Source organism: Capricornis sumatraensis, chromosome 10, assembly GCF_032405125.1.
Source record: "Capricornis sumatraensis isolate serow.1 chromosome 10, serow.2, whole genome shotgun sequence".
In the NCBI taxonomy this organism is placed as follows: Eukaryota; Metazoa; Chordata; class Mammalia; order Artiodactyla; family Bovidae; genus Capricornis; species Capricornis sumatraensis.
The window spans coordinates 29338235-29361182 of NC_091078.1; the positions used below are offsets into that span (position 1 = coordinate 29338235).

Genomic DNA, 22948 nt, shown 5'->3' on the forward strand with positions numbered 1-22948 from the left:
AGTATATTATTTTCCTGAAATAAAATTATGATGCAGTTGTATTAAAGCTTTTTAAATAAATGAATTTTTAAAAGAAAAGAAACAGTAAATGTACCAAGGTGTGTACACCAGAAGAGCTCTAGTAAAACCCACATCAAAGAGGCTCCTCTTTGTTGCCCTGTAAGTCAGCAGGCAGCTAAGAGGTGACCTGCTTCAACTGCTAAATTGGTAATTACTGTATTTTTAGATATTGGGTTCTTTGCCTAATAGGTAATTAAAACTTCGGATAATCGATATGTATACAAATGGGAAAGAAATAATTTGAAAATTTCAAAGTATTTTCACCTGTGAAATTGATGTTTAGGCCATAAATTAATTGTAATTCTGGACCAGTACAGATTCATTTTGAATTAAATAAGTTAACTATGATTAACATATGTGAAGTGCCTTATATATCTTATGAAGTATTTTTTGCTGCTTTGAATTACAATAAAGTGTGATGGCTAACATAGCTAGCGCTTGTCATATATCTGGCATTGTGCTAAATCTTTTCACATGTATTATTTAATATTTATTTGAACCTTAAAATGACAGATAAGTTTTATCATTATTCCCATTTTACAGAGGAAAAGTCCTAAGCTCAGAGTAATACTACAAATTATTTAAAGAATTCTTACACAATTACGGCTTGTAACATCACAGTTGTAAAACACAAGTCACCACAATGTCATTTAAACAGAAATAATTTACATGCAAGTGCTTTATAAACTATAAACTACATGGTGGTCTTTGAGTCATCAATTTTGCATTTCTTTAATTCAATTAGAAAAATTCTCAATTATAGTAATATTAATTTTTAAACTGCTTAAAATATTTACATGATTTATAGTAGATGTATATGGGTCTAAAATTGCAAAAGCAAAAAAAAAAAAAGTCAGAGTTGAGAAGGAAAATATAAAACACCCAGAACACATTCATTCAGTGGGCAAACATATTGAGTTTTTTGAACCAAGATTAGTGAATCGCCACCATGTTACCAAGATCTAGAACCAGTACTTTGTACTCTACATAGGAAAGAAAAGTCCAAGGGTTTAATTTAGTAAATTGAGAAGCTGAGGCATCATAAAGCTGAGGATGATAAAATCAGAAATGATCTTTCCTCTGCATTGGACACAGTATAGTATTTGAATATACAACTTATCTCTCCTTCCCCTTGAATTCATTGACGACAACAGACTTCTTCAGGGAAGGAAAGTAATAGCAGCTAGTTGGGCTTATTTGAAAAGGAGAATACACACTGGTATACACTTGGAACTAGTTCACTAACGCCAGGTCTATGGAGTAGCTTATACATAGCCATATGAGGCAAATCTTTTTCCAAATTGTCCCACAAATGCCAAATGCCTTGGTTTTGTTTTCTGATGGTTTTTATTTTTCCTTTGCTTATCATTGACATTTTCTGTTGCTTGCTTCTAATTATCTTACATTAATTTTCCCATTTGCTTTCTAAATTATTTTGCAGCTATTCTTCTCCACTTCCTCAGTATGATTCAAGGTGATAACTGTGTCTTTTATGTGAATCATCCCTTTTTGTATTTTTAATTTATGTGAATTTTCCCCACAGATTGTGTCAGTGTCTGTAAGTGTATCAGCATTTGTCATCCTGCTGTTCCTAAAACTAGAAACATTCATGTGTTAGTTTTAAAATCATTTGTAGAATTCCTGCTTTAGTTTAAATATTAATAAGATACAATGAGTATGATTCAGTATTACGTTTTCATTTGTTTTTGTAAGTTATAGTGCATGAAATTTTATTTTGTATACAACATGTAAGAAGTGAAGTTGCTCAGTCCTGTGAGACTGTTTGCAATCCCATGGACTGTATAGCCTAGCAGGCTCCTCCGTCCATGGAATTTTCCAGGCAAGAGGACTGGAGAGGGTTGCCATTTCCTTCTCCAGGGGATCTTCCCAACTGGGGAGGGAACCCAGGTCTCCTGCACTGCAGGCAGATGCTCTACCCACTGCACCACAGGCAGGAGTTTAAAAAACAAATTTCTGTATTTCATGATGTTATTGAATAATAGTACTCAATATTCTGCTTAACATTTGCCCCATATTTCCTCAGTCTTTTGGCTCTATAAAGCTAAAAACCTTAGAACAATAAATAATCAGTAATGAGCCCCAGCTATGTGCTGGGTGCTATGCAGAATATAAAGAAAGAGATTCTTCCAACTTGTCATTAAAATCTTCTAAGCCATGGTTTTTCCATTTGGTTCTGATATTCTCTGTAGCTGGGGTATTTTTATATTGACACTGGTAACCTTCTTACACTACCTTCAGTGTTATATATGTATATATATTATATACCTATAATATATATTTCATTTATTTAGATGAATATATAGATATATAAATAAATGAAATATATCACTCAGTTGTGTCTGACTCTTTTGAGACCCCATGGACTGTAGCCCTCCAGTCTCCTCTGCCATAGGAATTCTCCAGACAAAAATACTGGTTTGGCTTGCCATGCCCTCCTTCAGGGGATCTTCCCAACCCAGGGATCAAACTTAGGTCTCCCACATTGCAGGTGGATTCTTTACCATCTGAACCACCAGGGAAGCCCATGATATATATTTCATGTATTTATATATGTATATATTTTTCTGTATTTTTTTCAACGTTAATAACCAAATCTGATCTAGGCAATTTCTAAGCACACTTAACAAAATAGTTTTGTTTATTGGTTTATTCAATAAACATTTACTGTGTGCTTATTATGTGTGAGAATCATGCTCAGCTCTGCAGGTAGAGCAGTGAACAAGACAAACCTGCTCTGAATTAGTATGTGTGTGAGTGAGAACCAGCTGTTTATTGCCACGGTGAGCAAGGCCCTCTCAGTGTAAATACTCCAGTGTTTATTTGTACCAATACAACTGCATTTTAAAACGCAGAGTTTATCTTGAGACATTTTTCATTCATTCTGTTACTGTTAGTCCCAACCACAAATTGCTTTTTAACTACTAAAAGCTAGGAAAGATCAGATTTTTGTCTTGGGCTTCCTTACAATATTGCCACATGGTCTTCAGTACTGGGTGAAAAGTGGTTGTTAAGCTTGTACATGTCTAAGGAAATGAAGGCTCCCAGAGTAGCTGCAAGGGGGCCCTGGATCATTCAGCACTGGAGACAGTTCATCTGGACACTTGTACAAGTGAACGAGGATCTTTGTTTTTTAATAGGAGGGAGTTTTGTTTTTTGTTTTGTTCTGTTTTTGAGGGGGTCTGTCTCTTGCCCTCATACTTTGAATATCCCTGTGATTCCAGCCTCTCAAAGTAGATACAATAATATCAAAACGTAAAAACCATTCATTAATCCAGAGGAAAATGGCTAAATCCAAAATGAGCAAAAAGGTATGAAGTTGATGGTAACTTCACTGATGACGACAGTTGGTTCTGAAAGTCTGCTGGGCTGAAAGGTGATCCCCATGCCCTGCCTCTCTCCGTAGGCATGGTGGCCAGATTTGCTTCTTTGAAGAGGTTACTCTCTGAAGGTCAAGAAGCATCACTCTTTAGGAAGGGGTCTCCAGCTAAGACCGCCAAGCAGAGTCTGAAATCTATCTGGGGGGATGTTAGAACTGTTTGACAGAAGAGTAAACAGTAGAGGATTTTGATGGATGGGATTGTCCGCCCCGACACCGACATACACACTCCAAATACTGTAGATATTCAGACAGTTTTCTAAGTATCAACATTTGGTGCTCTTCCACAAATAAGCATATTTTCATATGTGAGAACTAAAATGTAAAAATATGTGTTTCTGTTCCCCTGTCTGACTTGTGCTCTTCCACACGTTGGGCTCATTGCTTTATGTTTACTAGAGTGCTTTACAACCCGGTGACAAAGGTGGGAGGAGTCACAGAGGTCTTTTTTTCACGAACATATGATAAGAATCAAGATATTACCCAAATAAGTTTGGGATTAGCAGATACAAACTATTATACATAGGGTGGATAAACAAGTTGCTACTGTCTAACCCAGGGGACTATATTCAGTAACCTGTGATGAATCATAATGGAAAAGAATATGAAAAATAATATATATATATGCGTAATTGAATCACTTTGCTGTACAGCAGAAATTATCACATTATAATTCAACTATTTGCCAATAAAAAAATTTTAAAGATACTACCCAAATATGACAGTTAATTCTTTACATCTTCATAGCTATAAGCACAAGCAGATAAATAGTTTTTCTTCCCTAGCTTTAATATAACAGCCAATGACAGAATTATATAGAGATGTTTTCTAAAAAGTCAGTTCAACAATTTTTGCATTTCTGTAAAGATACTCAAATGTAGGTTATTTTAAACAGTTTTTAAAGCCAAATTGATACTGAAAAGATTAAATCCCTTTCCATCAAAATTGCCTTAGTTGCTTTTATTTGTTTCTGCTCTGTGAAAATAGTAAAAATTAGAGTGTTGGTATGATTAAATATACATTTATTTTCTGAGTTGTTCACATTTAAGACATACTGTGGAGTGTCATCTTAACTGCTGGGGGAAGAGATTCCACAGTCAGCAAATGGCTAAAACCATGTATAGTTACAATGACCCTTGAATATAATTTAAACCACCCACAGCAACCACATATAGTGGTTTTGTTTATGGGACTTTGTTTTTAAATGCAAGACAGTCCTTTAATAGCCAGTTTTTATTCCAGCTTTGAAACATTCACTATTCCTTTAGTTTGAGCATCGACAGAGTGATTGACTTCTGTTCAGAGGCCATTTGCCAGCAAAAATAAATTGTCGTGTTTTACACTTTTGCTCAGTTCACAAGCTGAATGCATGTTTGAGGTGTTTACTTCCAGTTTATTCTTAAAGAGAGGAAATGCTAGCTACCTTGTCTGTCTCTTTAACATCTAACTTCAGAACTGACTGTGAAGATGCTTTGTGTCTCTCCCTGACTCAGCCTCTGATCTTCCTCTGCAGGTTTCTGGTTAGCTTTATGGTGGATGCTCGAGGGGGCTCCATGAGGGGAAGCCGTCACCACGGGATGAGGATTATCATTCCTCCACGCAAGTGTACGGCCCCCACCCGCATCACCTGCCGTTTGGTAAAGAGACATAAACTGGCCAACCCACCCCCCATGGTGGAAGGAGAGGGATTAGCCAGTAGACTGGTAGAAATGGGTCCTGCAGGGGCACAATTTTTAGGGTAAGTCATTTTGTCAGTTTTCATCTTGGCCCTTATACCGCATCTTTGATTTTCTTTACCTTTGTCAATTAAATTAAATCTATTGAGTTAACTATTAAATCTATTGAGTTGGACCATTTTGATCGATTACAGCATTGGTGTAGAATCAAAGGTCACAAAGCTATGTAATTCTGTGAAAAGCTGAAAGGCTGGCACTTCCTTAACTCAGTTTGCTGGTCAAAGCTTTTACTAACCGAGAAGCATGTTCTCTGCTCAGTGAGTGCACGGAACCCCAGCAGCCCCTGTGGAAGTCAAGGCACCACTCTGACACGTGACATATTGAACAAATGGCTATTTTGGGTACATGTCTTCTTAATGATAATTTTTGGGGGAAACAATCCATTGTGATCTGGTACTTTAAGAGAAAAAAATGAGTTTATTTTCTGAGGTGGCACTTGGGTGCAAACCAGGCAGGCTCTGTCATGACTGACAGTTTGTTCACAGTTTCCCCTTCTTGTTTCTCTTCCTGCTGCATGGATGTTATTCAGTAAACTGCATCTTCCCACCAATCCTCCCCCTGTAAATGAGGGTGAGAGCTTGGTTAGCCGAATCCTGCAGCTTGGGCCTCAAGGAACAAAATTTATTGGGTAGGATCTTTATAGACAAGATACAGAATGTCTACAGTTCTTTTCCATTTTCAATTTTTTTCTATCACACCCATGGTCTTATTCTTGTCTTAATTTTATTTTCAGTTTTTAATGCTTTCAGTTGATGTGTGTCACTGAAAGAAAAAATGAAATCATAGTGGCTTGACTTAATGTAGCACCCACCGCTACCTCTCTTGTGCTTTTCAAGCATGTGGAATTCACTGCAAGCATTCTGCTTTCATAACTTTGTGCTTTTGTAAAATTTACTTTCATTTAAAATATTTCAACTGATTATGGTAGTTTTTAAGATAGACTGAAGATCTAATTTTAACACAGTGTAAGAGAAGGTATTTGCAGACTCTGAATCAACATTTGCTATAAATGATATATATGTGTGTGTATATATATATATATATATATCTGTGTGTATATATATATGTATGTGTGTGGAGTTACATTTTTTTTAAAGTACTTATTCATACTAAGTAAACTTTATGGACTTTGAGAAGGAAAATCATCAATAAGTAAACTGATTTTGAAAAAAATGTTGGGAATACAAGATATTTAAAGAAAACCAAATAGGCAGCAGGTAGAATACTTACTGAAGTTATTAAATTGTTTTGTTTTCTTCTGTTTAAGCTGAAATGTGTTGGTATTCGTCTGTCTGCTTGTCTGTCTGACTGGTGTGTTGGCCTTGGCAGTCTGCATGAAGAAACCTGTTATGAAAACTTATGCTTGGCTTTCACCTTGGTCCCAGACCCTCGTTCATTTCTTCTCTCCAGTATTGTTGAATGTCATACACAAAGCCACATCCCTTAAATATTTACAGTGACAGTATCTGATACATCAACCTGCAAAGATTGTATCTAGTTCTCAAAAAAAAAGAAAAAATTAATGTCTGATCCAGGTGTGGTTAAAAATATGGTAAACATCTTAATAACTCTAGAAATTACTAACACTGTTAGGAATAGTTGAATCTGTTTTTATCCATCAAAAAATAAATGCATTATAAAAAATCTTTCAAACCCTTGATTTTAATTAACGATCAGTATTTTGCCAAAAGTAAAATTTTTATACCTATCATCCTATTTTAAGTGAATGCTTTTGTAATAACTCAAATATTAATATGTTTTATGTCATTTGGTCATTACAACTACTATCACTTTTTATGCTGTTACCTATTTAAGCCTGTACCTTCTTTTCCCACTGTACATAATCACATAGGCTAAGAGGTGAGGTTACATACAACCTCTGTAGGAGAATAATGATACTGTCTACTTAAATGTCATAAAATAAAGCTGCACAATCCAACTACATAAACTGTGTGTGATTGTGGTCTGCTTACTTCCATTCATCTTTTTTAGCATTTATCCTACTTTAAAATTTAACAGAATTATTCCTGTGCTTGATTGGCTAGCTTCAATTTGCAGCCATCTTTTTACATTCTTTTGCAAAAGGACACTGTCAAAGATTAACAGATTGTTATATGACAATTTCAAACCGATAGTGCTTTTTCAGAAAGTTTAATTCCTATGCAGGCTAACAAGAGTGAGGAAATTAAGCTGCCCATTTCATAACTTAAAAATTAAAGAAACTCTCTTGACTATACAGGCCATAAACGTTATGAAAACTGACTGTTGCAGGGAGTGGATTGTTACATTGATTGTTTTCTTACTAAGGGGAACAAAAAATCAGTAATCTCTCAAAATAATTGACAAAATTTCTTTTAAGCAATGACTGTGTCCTTTTAAATCATGAGTGTTTTGTATAATATACCTTGTGTTCTTAAAAACGGACCAGCTTTCCTTCTTATGGTCTATTTTAATAATTTTCAATTCCTCGATTTCTGATGTGTGCTGAATATTTTCCCTCTTTCAAATCAAATGCCTAATATATGATAGGCCCCCAAGAATTGTTTGTGAATGAATGAATGATGGCATGTTTTCAGGCTTCTAATATATTATTTAATTAGCAAATGATTCTGCAGCTTTGAAATCATTCCCAACCTTAGTGGCACCTCTGATTTTCAAATGAATATTGTCAGTGAAACATTTTAAAAAGTATGAAACTATAAACACATTTCCTTTGATACCAAAATAATGTGGCTTTTTTTCCAGCCCTGTCATAGTGGAAATCCCTCACTTTGGGTCTATGAGAGGCAAGGAGAGAGAGCTCATTGTTCTTCGCAGTGAAAATGGTGAAACATGGAAGGAGCATCAGTTTGACAGTAAAAATGAAGATCTAACTGAATTACTTAATGGCATGGATGAAGGTAATTACAGTGACGGCCTGTGTCTATAAATGTCTGTAGGCAGGAATCAAGGGAATGACTAGCACTAAAGGGAATAGTGCTCGAATTTCATACATTTGTATTTGAAAGTGGGAATCGGGCTCCTCAGCATTTGCTGTTTTCTACGTATAAGGCATGAAGTTCAATTTCATCTAAAAAACTAGCCCTATCTGAATACTCATGTACAAATTTCTGATAATTCTCTCAGTCTTAAATCAACTATATCAATCTTTCCAAAGCTTAAGAAAGTTTTCTACATCAAAAATGTGTAAGGAGGGGTAAAATAACAATGGAAGGTATGCAAAACATGGAGAGCATTTTTAAGAAAATACATTCACTTTTTAAAAAACTGTTATTGGAGTGTAATTGATTTACAATGTTGTCTTAGTTTCAGGTGCACAGCAAAGCGAATCAGTTATACATATACATGTGTTGACTCTTTAAAATGCTTTCCCCATATAGGTTAGCACAGAGTATTGAGTAGAGTTCCCTGTGTTATACAGTAGGTTCTTGTTAGTTATACATTATATATATATAGTAGTGTATATATGTCCATCCTAGTCTCCCAGTTTCCCTCCCCGCTTTACTCCCTAGAAACCATATAAGTTTGTTTTCTACATTTGTGGCTCTATTTCTGTTTTGCAGATAAATTCATTTGTACCATTTTAGACTACATATGTAAGTGATATAATATGATATTTGTCTTTCTCTGACTTCACTCAGTAAGACAATCTCTAGATCCATTCATGTGACTGGAAATAGCATTATTTCATTCCTTTTATGGCTTAGTAATAGTCCATTCTATATATATACATATGTATGTATGACATCTTTACCCATTCCTCTGTCGATGGACATTTGGGTTGCTTCCATGTCTTGGCTATGATAAACAGTGCTGCAGGGAACATTGGAGCCCATGTATCTTTTCAAATTATTGTTTTCTCCAGGAGTGGGATTGCTGAATCATATGGTACTGTTTACTTTTTGTTTGGGAAATTATTATTTCTATCCCTTTTCTTTTACCTCATTCTTCTCCCAGATTATTCTTATAGATTTTTAATTTCTCCTGGATTCTAATCAGTTTTTTAAGGAATGAGGTTCAGGCTAATGATTGGAGTCTTTGGTGCTTCCAGTGTCTTTTTCCTTGATTTGGTAAGACAGGCCTATAGCAAGCATGTCACCTTCTCATATACACCTTCTCTGGGCTGTCTAACCCTTAGAATCATAGTAGTTTTTCTTAGCAGACATTGTGAATAGACTCGTTTTGAGAGTGGGTACTTGCTATGAAAGTTAAGTCGCTCAGTCATGTCTGACTCTTTGCGACCCCGTGGACTGTAGCCCACCAGGCTCCTCCATCCATGGGATTCTCGAGGCAAGAATACTGGAGTGGGTTGCCATTTCCTTTTCCAGAGGATCTTCCTGACCCAGGGATCGAACCCAGGTCTCCCGCATTAGAAGCAGACGCTTTAACCTCTGAGCCACCAGGGAAGCCAACTTGGTATAGTGTTTTCTTTTTAAAATGTTGAGAGAGAGAGAGGTAGAGCAAAGTCACCATAAAGAAGGCTAACCTTTATACTAACTTGCTGGTCCCTACACATCCAGCAACTGCTTTATATAGCATTTTTACTGGAGATCCAATTCACATACTATAAAACTCACTACCTTCACATTTAATTCACTGGCTTTTGGAAAGCATCTAACATAGTCTCTCCTGGTTGTAAAGTGTGCATGAAGGAGCTACACAGACTCGAGGGTGTCTGAGAGACGACTGTGGACAAGCTCTTGGATCTCCATGAGCCTCCGTTCCTTCTCCAAAACGGAGATTACCTTCCCCACTTCATAGGGCTGCTGTTAAGAAAAAATGGTCATTATGTGAATCACTTTTCAAATACAGCCCTTGTTACTTACTCAGCCCTTGATACATATCAGCTATTGTTACTATTATATCCATTCCATAGAAAAATATTGTCATACCAAAGGTTTTGTATAAGACATGGTGAATCACGGCCAGCCAAGAATTTTAAAATGTCTTTACAGCAAGGTAAAGTGAATCTAATCATTGTTGAGAGTCTAGCATTCACCAGGCACTGATGACTGCATTTATATATTAAAATTTTAAGTGAAAGCATACTACCATAAGGTAGGTAGTTTTAATCCTACTTTATAGATGAGGGAACTGAAGTTCAAGTAAGTTAAGTAACTCATAAAAAGTTACTCCAACTAAGAAGCAGCACCAGGGTTGAAATCTATTCTACCTGTTTGCAAAAACTTTTAACTATTCCACTTATTTTAGAAACGTGTGCCCTGTGGAGAGGAAAATAAACCAAAAAAGAAAAATTCCTACAAACTTCTAGATTTCAAGATCGAGAATAGTCACTTTAAATGTTATACATGTAATAAGTATATAGTAAATGTTTATATATAATATTGATATTTATATCCTATATCATACACAACTTCAGATAATTTCTGATGGATGGGAACATGCAGTGGTGATTAAGATTTCTGATTTTTATTACCTTAATTTATTTTGCAGCATGAAGTATAGTCATTCTTTTATACAGAAATTTACAAGAAAACACAATCCAAGGTTTTAAAAAGAAAAAAATCCTAAAGGAAAGAACTGAGTTAGCATTTTGAAAAGAGTAAAAAAATATGGATGATTCAGGTAAAAGAAATGGAGAGAATAAGATAAATGGGTTTTCCAGAAAGGATAGTTTTTGTTTGTTTGTTTTAAGGGAAATCAAGTATAAAAATATTTTCATGTATCCAGTATTTCTTAAATGCTGTTGTTGATTACTAGTTTTTTGAAGGTAGCATCCTCTACACAAGGATTTTATTTTGCTTTTAACCAAGAGCTACCTTGATGATGTAAGCTGCTGAGGGCAGGGGATGTGTCTTAATGATGATGAGCCACCAGTACTGGGCACAGTGCTGAGTTAGCCTCCCACCCAATCCTGGAGAGTGGGCAGGAGGAGGAACCATAGCGTAATATGAGGCTCTAGAGGAAAGTTCACATCAGTCTATTTCTTCTACCCTAAACTTCACTAATGTTAATCTCCAGGGGGAAAAGTTAAAGGGGAACATTTACTTTGAGGACAGTTCTGAGAGAGTAACGATATTTTAGGAAGAATATTGAATATTCTAAGAGAATGCTGTCCAGTGGAATTTTCTATAATGATGGAAATATCCCATACCTGTGCAATTCAACAGTAGTCACTAGTCAGATGTAAATCTTGAGTACCTGAAATGTGACTGGAGCAAGTGAGGAAGGTAATGTTTAATTTTTTAAATTAATTGCAAGTAGCCACCATTGTGGATTCTAAAGTATGTTCTTTATTTTTGAGCACATATTATAGCATATCCTATCAGGCACAAGCAGATTTTTTTTTTTTTTTTAAGTTTCTTGATGGAATGGATTTCCAAGATTTCATGCTGACATGTCTTCATTTTGTTTTCAACAAGCTAATTTTCAAATAGGAAGTCTTCCTATCTTTGCTTAGACAACTGACTCCTAAAACACTACCATACTAAGGGCATCTGTGTGATGTTTTAAAGATACAATGATATAGCCCTCTGTCCTGGATTCTACATGCGATGTTGGAAATAGTGGATAGAGTTGCTTTGCTACATTTTTAAAGACCAGATAAACTCTGGTTCCATTTTAGACAATTAAAAGGAAAGTACTTCCAAGTTTAAAAAGATCAAGCACTGGAGGCCACAACAGGAAAAATGAGGACTATTATTAAATTTAAAAGTAATAATAAGGAACCAAGACACACATTTTATAACTGAAACTTAATTGATCAGATTTCATACCCAGCTCAAGAACCACTTACCACCACTCTTGTTCTATCCCCAGAGAAACTTCATTTTTACTGGCACCTCCCTCCCTGAAAATCAGGCAAAAATAAACATCAGCCTGTCTCTGAAAATCTAACCCTTCTTCTTCCTTCAAGGTCCAACCAGTCGGAGTTCTTGTGGGAAGGAAAGCCTGAGGTTTCATGTTATTTTCTACTCTCTCCACTCTGTCCCCTGAATAGCTGTTGATTAGCAAGATAAAAATAGTGCATAAGATAAGCCAGTGACCATCCTTAAAGGAAAAAAGAGATAACTCATCCTACTAGATCTTTGGGCTTCCCTGGTGGCTCAGAGGTTAAAGCGTCTGCCTCCAATGCGGGAGACCCAGGTTTGATCCCTGGCTCGGGAAGATCCCTTGGAGAAGGAAATGGCAATCCACTCCAGTATTCTTGCCTGGAGAATCCCATGGACGGAGAAGCCTAGTAGGTTACAGTCCATGGGGTCGCAAAGAGTCGGACACGACTGAGCGACTTCACCTTCACCTTCACTATAGCTTTATTTAACCTATTAATTTTCCCAGTTTGTAACCATTAAGCCTTATCTGTCATCTGTGGGAATTGATCCTTGATAATACTTATCTTATTATAAATGTCTCATTTTAACTCTCATTTCCATAAATGAATTCTATGTTACTTTATAACTAACCTATATTCTACTTTTATAACTAGTCCTAGTGTACCCCCTTCTCTGAAAATCTTAAAACCCAAGTGTTCAGAAAGCATCTTAGCCAGTATTTTGATTAGTGATATATATATACACACACACACACACACTTTTTTTTTTTTTTTACTAAGCAACACAATTATAAAGATCAGGCTATGGTTCTACAGTATTTTTAAAACTTGCAAAACCTTTCGGTGTGCACAATCAAATTGTAACTCCAGGGAAGCTGGTCAGTCAGTTCAGTCGCTCAGTCGTGTCTGACTCTTTGCAACCCCGTGGACTGTAGCCTACAGGGCTCCTCTGTCCATAGAAGGTGAGTCCAAAGAGGAGGGTAACTTGCACAATGTAGTTTGGTCATTAGGGTTATGAACTGCGGATATCACACAGACTGGAATTCTTGTCCTGGCTCCACCACTTACAAACCCTAAGTCTCTCTAACCTCGTAGAGAACTAATGGGGAATGGATGAGCTGAAATATGTAAATTTCATAACACAATGTCTGACACATGAAAACCACACTCAAAGTTAGCCATACACACACAGTTGCCATGTACATACAGTTGGGCAGGAGAGCAAGCAGGGGCAGAAATCTTGCCTCTTCAACTTGCCAAGTCATGTGCTCTGACATTGGCCTTGAGGTCAAAGGGTCATTTTTATTTTATTTCATTTTTTCAAAACTACTGTCTAGTTACCACGCCATATACTTGGAGGGCTATGTCCACTCCAAGTGGATGCCCTTTTCCAAATCACACAAGGACACCACCGGGGTTAGTGGAATCCCATCACCACCACCCATTCAGGGAAGAGTAGGTTGATAGATCAAGACTTCCAAAATTTGGACTCTAAATCTAGTTGTTTTTCTATAATACTCCCTCACCTCTGCATCTTCTCAAATGAAGGATGCCTTATTCAGTCGCTAAGTCATGTCCGACTCTTTGTGACCCCATGCACTGTAGCCTGCCAGGCTCCTCTGTTTCCTCTATCTCCCAGAGTTTGCCCAAATTCATGTCCACTGAGTCAGTGATGCTATCTAACCATCTCATCCTCTGCCGCCCCGCTTCTCATTCTGTCTTCAGTCGTTCCCAGCATCAGTGTCTTTTCTAGTAAGTCAGCTCTTCACATTGGGTGGCCAAAGTATTGGAGTACGTTTCAGTATCAGTCCTTCCAATGAATATTCAGGGTTGATTCCTTTAGGATTGACTGGTTGGATCTCCTTGCAGTCCAACGGACTCTTAAGAGTCTTCTCCAGCACCACAATTTGAAAGCATCAATTCTTTGGAGCTCAGCCTTCTTTATGGTCCAACTCTCACATCCATATATGACCACTGGAAAAATCACAGCTTTGACTCTATGGACCTTTGTCAGCAAAGTGACATCTCTGCTTCCTAATACACTGTTTACATTTGTCATAGCTTTCCTTCCAAGGAGCAGGTGTCTTTTAATTTCATGACTACAGTCACCATCTGCAGTGATTTTAAAACCCAAGGGGGAAAAAAAAAGCTTGTCACTGCTTCCACTTTTTCCCCTTCTATTTGCCATGAAGTGATGGGACCAGATGCCATGATCTTAGTTTTTTTTTTTTTAATGTTGAATTTCAAACCAGTTTTTTCACTCTCCTCTTTCACCATCAAGAGGCTCTTTAGTTCCTCTTCACTTTCTGCCATTAGAATGGTATCATCTGCATATCTGAGGTTGTCGATATTTCTCTCAGCAGTCTTGATTCCAGCTTGTGATTAATCCAGCTGGCATTTCACATGATATACTCTGAATATAAGTTAAATAAGCAGGGTGACAATATACAGCCTAGTTGTACTCCTTTCCCAACTTAGAAGCAGTCAGTTGTTCCATGCCCAGTTCTAACTTTTGCTTCTTGATCTGCACACAGGTTTCTCAGGAGGCAGCTAAGGTGGTCTGGTATTCCCATTTCTTTAAGAATTTCCCAAAGTTTGTTGTGATCTACAAAGTCAAAGTTTAAGGCTTTAGCATAGTCAGTGAAGCAGGAGTAGATGTTTTTCTGGAATTCCCTTGCTTTATGATCTAACAAATGTTGGCAATTTGATCTCTGGTTCCTCTGCCTATTCTAAACCCAGGTTTTACATCTGAAAGTTCTCAGTTCACATATTGCTGAAGCCTAGCTTGAAGAATTTTGAGCATAACCTTAATGTGAAATGAGTGCCATTGTATGGTAGTTTGAACATTCTTTGGCATTGCCCTTCTTTGGGATTGGAATGAAAACTGACCTTTTCCAGCCCAGTGGCTAGAGGATGCCTATAAAGGTGCTTTGTATGCAAGAAAAGGTGACAGAAATGTCATTTGCTATTTAAGTTTTCCATTATGAATCAAGATACCCTCTTAATTCTTGTATGATTCCAAAAGACATGATGTGTGTTCAGGAAAGATGGTCACTGCAGAATAAGAGGGAGACGAGTTATTTGTGGCACTAGCAAGCTCAGGGACAAAGGCAACAGTGATTATGCTAGTGAAGCAGGTGTGTTAGCAAAGTTCCACTGAAACAAGAGGCTAGAATGACACAGAGGACAGTTGGTCTGGGTGTGAAGAACCTGCTGTTACCACTAAGGTATCACGTAGCAGGAGCCACTTTTCTGTTTGGCAACAGACATAAATCTTGTTCTAGCACTTGTTCACTGGTGTGTTTTCAGGAGAGAAAAAGGTACCACAAAACAAAAGTACTCATTCTGCTCCTGCAAAAGCATCATCTTTCAAGTGCAGCAAATTGAATCTACCTTGAAAGTTTAATTAAAACCTTACTTGAATTAAACTAACAAAGTTCAATTCACCATGTTTAAAATTGTGCTTCCGCTGAGAGGGGATATGGGGAGAGGGTTGGACTAGGAGTTTGGGATTAGTAGATACAAGCTACTATACATATAGAACAGGTAAACAATAAGGTCCTACTATATAGTACAGGGAACTATACTCAATATCCTCTAAAAGACTATAATGGAAAAGAATATGAAAAACAATATATATATCTGTCTGAATCACTTTGATGTACAGCAGAGACTAACACATTATAAATCAACTGAAGTTCAATAAAATAAATTGAATAAATGCCTCCAAAGTCAGACCCCAAAGGGATGTTGTATAGTTTGTGGTTATACTGGACCTGGGAGTAATATTTATTAGTAAAAGAATCCCTCCTCCTTAGAGGTCTTAAGAATTGAAGAGTTTGAGAAATGCTCAGTCCTGCACTGACCAATACAGTAGCTACATGTGGCCAGAGAGCACTTGAAATAGGGCTAATACAAACTGAGATGTGCTGCAAATATAAATATAAAATATACCAGAGATATGAAGATTTAGTACATCTCATTTATAATTTCTACATTAATTAAATGTTGAAATAGTAACATTTGGGATATACTGAAAAAAAGAAAACATACAATTAAAAATAATTTCACCTATTCTCCTTTTATTTTTTAGTGTAGCTATTAATTTTTTTTAATTATATATATGGCATGCATTATATTTTTTTAGACAGCACTACCATGGACAGTAGTAGATTTTGCTTTATACATATTAGGTCTAAAATCTATTAGATTTTAAAATCAAAATCATTACTACCTGAGTATCAAGAGTATGCTTTGAAGATATGTGAATTTTGCTATTATTTTAAAATCCCAATCACTGTATTGGAACAAAATGTTGCTGAAGTTCTCCAAACAGTATTACAGCGCTAGGAAAATATTTCCTCACTTGTTAACACTGCTTAACATTCAGATGAGAGCAAGTAAAATTTTATGGTAATACATTTTCGATTAAATAATTACATATATTGTTTTACTATAAATTGAAGTAGGAAAGGAAAATTTATACTAATTATGTAGTTTAACAGAAAATAAAATGTCCATAATTTATTGTCTAACTATATCAATCATATTTTAGAAACATGCTTTTCAGTTAAAAATTGCTACTTTGGTTCTTTTCAATTGAACTGATTTTTACTTTATCAACCATGAGACCAAACAGTGATCTTAAATTGTCAAGTTAGATCATAGAATCAGTTGAGCACTGAGAAGTGGAGTATGTAGCTTTATGTTGCACACAGCACCACCTGTTGGAGAAATCTATTCCCGATTTTGAAAAATTCCAGAGGAAAAAGTAAAAACTGAACTTAACCAAGTCAGGACTGTGGTTGGAGTGTAAAGGAAAAAAAAAAATAGACTGTGGTTGGAGTGTAAAAAAAAGAAAAAGCGTGCTAAAAAACTATTAATTGAACCATAACACAATACTAATTTGCTCTCAGTCCACAGCCATATAAAAGTTACTTTAAATCAATGGAATGATGCCCACCATGTACATAACTGGACCAGAGCAGTTCCATCACCCCTGCTAGTCAGGGAATGAAAACAGGACCAAAGCAGATGAGCAGTACCAATGCCAAGTTTTATACACGTCTGTGTAATGGACTTGCTAGCAATTCCATGTCTTAATGAACCATTATTAGGTCCAAAAATGACATCAGACATCCTGTCATAGATGTCAGGCAGAGGGCCTCAGCGCCCTCCAGGAACACAGAAGGAGTGCGAGAGACAGGGCTGTATCCTGCATTACCTTCAGTGTTGGTGTGAATGAGGCCGACTTGCAGACACCGCAGGCCTAGGTCCCTCGGAGCACAGTGCACTTCCATGTTTGTGCCACATGCTGCGTTACTGATCGGTGTTTAGCTTTAAGACATTATATCCGATCCTGATTTTGAAAATAGGATTATATTCATTGTTTTTTGTCTGGATATAGTACCAACGGTTAAAAGAAGGGTTGAGGAAAGTTATGTAAGGGGGCTAATTGCTTAAAAAGCTTTTTTTTTACATAAATAGAAAAGTAATCTAATGTGGAAGAATATTTTTCTAGAAAATAACATGGAGAAGCAGATGCAAAGAATATGAGGCTTCTGCAGTCGTAGCAGAAAACCTTAGAATGATTGATTATTCCAGCATGGCCAAACATGCCCTCCCTCACTTCTCTTCCTCCAGGAAGCATTCCCTAAAGCCCAGTCCAAGTTAGATCCGCTGGTAAATAGTCTACGGCACCTGGCCTGTCTTCTTCTGTAAGCAGCTTTGAACTTTGCTCTCTTCATGGTGGACTCTAAAGTTCATGTGCGCAGAGAATGGCTCTGACTGGTGACAGTCATTATGCCCCATGTACGTAACAGCTCTTAGCAGTGTTGTCTCTTCATCATAATTTGTTGACTGAATGAAGAAATGAATGACTTTTATCCAGGCATGTGCTGCCGCTCCTGGTGATACATTTCCTCAGTAATTTAGTGACCCATATCTAAGAGAGAAAGCAACTTCTAAACAAACAGATGCCACAAATGAGGACAGGAGGTCTGGGAAGCAGGAAAAGGGCATGTGATGATTAGAAATTAGTTTTCTAAAAATTAACTTCAAGATATAGGGTTATTAGAAATTACAGGGATTGCTAAACCTGGAGGGGAAAACAAACAGATATGTCATTGTTTCCAGACATTCTGCATCATTAGCCCTCAATTACTTGTGCAAATCTGAATAACAAAGGTCCCTACCTTGGTGTGAAATAATGCTGATCCAGACAGATGAATAGCAGATGCCAGAATTCAATGAGTTAAATTACTAAAATTATGGGACCTTTCTGTATGGTCTTTGCAACTTCCCATGAATCTAATTTTTCCAAAATAAAAATTGAAAAAGTTCCTACTATGTTTTCTTTGAGGAAGAAGGGTCAAGTTTATAATTTGAGGGTTTCTTCCTGTAACCTCACAGAGGGCTAGTTCCAAAAGTTGCATGTTCAGATGGAGCTGAACTTTAGTTCCAAGAAATGAATGTCTATAATTTTCTGAAATATTTCAGTGAGTATATTACAATGTGTTATTGCTCCCCATATTCTATGAAAAAAAATATATTAGTTGCTCAGTCATGTCTGACTCTGTGACTCCATAGACAGTCGTCTGCATGGGGTCTTCCATCCATGGAATTCTGCAGGCAAGAATACTAGAGTGGGTAGTCATTCCCTTCTCCACGGGATCTTCCTAACCCAGGGATTGAACCTGGGTCTCCTGAATTGCAGGCAGATTCTTTACTGTCTGAGCCACCAAATTTTATAGCCAGAGTTAAATAGTATAAGTTTATCTTCTATTTCCCTCATTTCCCCCAATTTATCTGCTACTTAGTTTTCTGTTATTGGGAAATTTTCCCTTAAAAACTGAATGAAATTAAAATGATAGCAGTTCTGATTTATACACTTGTAGAGATGCAAAACAGAAATAGTGTTACCTTTCTTTAAAAGAAATCCAAACTTTGATCTGCCACAGGCAGGCTCTATGGCTCTCCTCTATCTCCAAGGTTGTATGACCTTGGAAAGAATATGTAACCTAAGGTATGTCAACAGAACTGTGCTGGTGGTTTTTGTATCATTTATTTGTCATATCTATTGCAGAGGAAAATTTCTTATCCTGATCTTATAAACAAGTAATATAGGGCTCAGAGTTCAGGAATCTGTCCAAAGTCCAAGCTCACTGGTTTGAGAACTGGATTTGAACCTAAGATGTCTGTCTACAAAAACTTTCCACAGACCTATATTAGCTAGCCTGCCCTTTTGAATTCTGATATTCTAAGACTCCATTTTTCCCCACCACTCATTATTAAATACTCCATTCTTAGAAGAGCAAGCTAAGAGAACATTCACATGACCAGAAATGAAACCCCAGATATAGAAATCATCCTTTGTGAAACCTTTAGCTTGTATTTCTTCTGTAGACTATTCACTCTCAAACATGCAGATCACAAACAGCCTTTAGAAAACAGATTCCATTCAGGAAAGAGAGTCATGGACTCATTTAACCAAGTTATCAAGACATTTATGACATGCATATAAGAGTGAGGCCAAACTGATCAAGGTGATAGTTTAAATGCTTTACGAAAAACTTATTTCGTGGGAATGTGATTTCAATTCTGTTATTTATGATTCATTGCATTATGACATTAATAAGCATTCATATTTGCAAAGCATTTTATGATCCTTCTTGCTCTGTTGCAAAATCTCATTTAGAGAAAATGCTGTCACACCTTTTACCAAGAAGGAAACTAAATGAGTTACAAGGTACTTAAGAAATTTGTCATTCGTCAGCAAGGCAAGAATGCTGTAGAACATTAGCTTCCATTTCCTATTCCACCGTCATCAGAGCTTTCTGTTTCTGGAGTGAGCCAATAAGAAGTCATGTCATCTTTTGGATAAGGGTATTTGCATATCTATCCACTAAATGAAAGTCGCTCAGCTGTGTCTGATTCTTTGTGACCCCATGAACTATACAGTCCATGGAATTCTCCAGACCAGAATACTAGAGTGGGTAGCCTTTCCCTTCTCCAGGGAAGCTTCCCAACCCAGGTATCGAACCCAGGTTTCCTGCATTGCAGGCAGATTCTTTACCAGCTGAGCCACAGGGAAGCCCAAGAATACTAGAGTGGGTAGCCTATCCGTTCTCCAGGGGATCTTCCCAACCCAGGAATTGAACCGGGGTCTCCTGCATTGCAGGCAGATTCTTTACCAACTGAGCCATCAGGAAAGCCCTGATATCCACTACTCATCCATTTATCATTATCTATTCACTACTCATTATCTATCCACTACTTATTTATCAACCATTAACCAGTGGTTCAGTGTTAAAGAATCTGCCTGGCAAGCAGGAGATGCAGGTTCGGTTCCTAGGTCAAGAAGAGGCCCTGGAGAATGAAATGGCAACCCACTGCCACTCCAGTATTCTTGCCTAGGAAATCCCGTGGACAGAGGAGCCTGGTGGTCTACAGTCCATGGGGTTGCAAAGAGTAGGGCACGACTTAGTAACTAAACAGCAGCAGCAGCAGCAACCCATGTGCCAGCTAGCCTGCAAAGACACTGTGTTAAATAGCAGTTGGTTTTGTCCCTGCTCCCACCTGGGTCTTAGCTCTAAAGCAGACCAGCTAAGTTAATTTGGGCAAGTCGCTTAACCTCTCTGAACTTCAGACACTTACTTCACCAAAATGCTATGTGGGCAAAACAGTAATTGACCTGCCACAAGGTAGACATGCAGTAAGTGTAAATTTTAACCTTCCTCCTGGCCAAACCTATTTCAGAACTCACCTCTCTTTTCCCTTTGATGTCAGTGTATGTAAGGGGGGGGGGGGGACTTGTAACGGATTAAAAGAGAGGGATTCCATGGTCCTTTCATTGTGCAGGCATTAGAATCATCCTGAAAAGTAAGAAGCTCTTAATACTTTTTATGCCCTTGTCTCCTTTAATTCTATAGCTATGGAGTGGTTTAGTACATCCTTTTAAAAATCATTTAAAATTAATAGATATTTATTGTTCCCCCATAAGTACCTCTTCTCATATTGAAATGTCCTTGTTTTTCATGGGATCCTGTTGTCATGTTTTTAATAATTTGGGGTCTGGATACTTAAAGACAGATACAGGGTAAGAGTCTACTAAGACTTTGCTTCTCAACTATGTCAAGTCATGAAGTCACCTGAGTTGAGTAGGGAAGTTTCAGGGTCCATCCCTGGGCTCCCAACTCAGAATCTCCATTACAGAAGCCTAGGAGTCTCTGCTATGAACACATAACACTGTGTTACTTCTGATGTGGCCAGTTTGGGGGCACACTGCTCTGGGAGCTAGATGACAGAGGAATTGCTAACAGCTTTAAAATAGATTGAGTACAACACAGAGGGTCCCTGAGTCACTGGCAAATCCTAAAAAACGTCAGAAATTGAGCATGCAGCTTCTCCATTTACCACTCACTTGCTGCATCTGATGGGTACACCTCACCTATTTGGAGTTGCCTTAGTGCTTCACACAAGGTAATGTGGCCTAAGTGTGATACAGTGACCTCCATTACACAAAGTGGCAGTTCTTCCTAAACCCACTGCATTTGTTTCCAGGGGCAAAACATCTGTTTCTACCTTGTTGTTTTTCAGTCACTAAATCGTGTCCAACTCTTTGCAACCCGTGGACCGCAGCATGCCAGGCTTCCTTGTCCCTCGCTATCTCCCTGAGTTTGTCCAAGATCATGTCCATTGAATCGGTGATGCTATGCAACCATCGCATCCTCTGCTGCCCTCTCTCTTCTCCTTTTGCCTTCAGTCTTTCCCAGCATCAGGGTGTTTTCCAATGAGTCGACTCTTCGCATCAGGTGGCCGAAGTGTTGGAGCTTCAGCTTCAACATCAGTGCTTCCGATGAGTATTCAGGGTTGATTTTCTTTAGAATTGACTAGTTTGATCTCCGTGCTGTCCAAGCTCCTCTAACTCCTTACAAATGTACATGCAGACACCCACAACACTCACAAGCGCAAGCAGCTAAGAAGTACACATTATCAAAAGTCCCCAGAAAGATGCCTTGCTCCTTCCAGTGGGTCCAGACTGATTGGAGTAAGCTTAATACTCACAGGATACACACTTGTTACATTTCAGTTTAGGACATCTGTCTTGTTTGAAGGGTGTAATTTCATGGCAGAGTCCATGTAAATTGCTTGCACTATGTGGAATCCTGAGCCATTTCTAAAGGAGGACATATCATAGCTTTGAGACATAAGGAAATAAAGAATCTACTTAGCTGATGGTGATGAGTTGCACAGCAATTGAAACAAACTATAAGAACTTTCTCAGTTGGAGCAGACTTTATGAATTCTGGGAATTCAGACCTTTTAAAATAAGCCAAATCATGGGAAAGGAAATATATCTGCTCTGAATGGAAACTTTTATTCTCTGTCAAGTGCTGAATAGGTGAAAACTTGCCCGGAATATTTTCCTGAACAAACTCTTCGATTCCTTCCTCTTTTTTTCTATAGTACGCTTTTAAAATTATTATTATTATTTACTTTTGTTTTCTTTTTCTTCACTAGAGACTCAGTATTTAGGTTTTGATAGAGCAGACGGGAAGGAGATGGTTAAAAAAACAAATATTGGACCAAGATTCCAGTTCCATCTTTGATCTGAGTTGACCCTATTTCTCTCCTAGTTAACAGTTAACTTGGTAGTGGTTAATCTGTAAAATGAGAATGTCACTGATCCAATTACATAACCATCTGTTTTACCTTTCTACACATTTCTATGTAGAATATGCCATAATCTCAGTCCTGTGTCTAATAGAGGAAGCAGACGTGTTGACAGTGGAGCGATGGTAGGCATGTACTGTAGGTATCGGGGGAAATGAAAGGAAGTTTCTGTGAGTAGCAAACAACAAAACAAAACCAATCCCCTGCCCGAGGTGTAGGGATCTCCCCTTTATTTTATAGCAATTAAAACCACCCAGCATGTAAACCTCACTTCACCTCCAACTCCAG

The 22948-nt window shown here is 37.5% G+C and overlaps 1 protein-coding gene and 1 non-coding gene across 3 annotated transcripts in view; both read left to right on the forward strand.

The window, feature by feature from the left end:
• The window catches only part of ANK3 (ankyrin 3), a 375510-nt gene that overhangs the window by 282933 nt on the left and 69629 nt on the right, over positions 1 to 22948 (forward strand). For both annotated transcript variants that reach the window (XM_068982038.1, XM_068982040.1), the window contains 2 exons: positions 4971 to 5195; positions 7939 to 8093. In XM_068982038.1, the coding sequence (XP_068838139.1) occupies positions 4971 to 5195; positions 7939 to 8093 (380 nt within the window). The remainder of the gene's footprint in view (positions 1 to 4970; positions 5196 to 7938; positions 8094 to 22948) is intronic.
• On the forward strand, positions 12250 to 12321 carry TRNAW-CCA (transfer RNA tryptophan (anticodon CCA)). Its single transcript has one exon. It is a non-coding gene; the product is annotated as a tRNA-Trp (tRNA).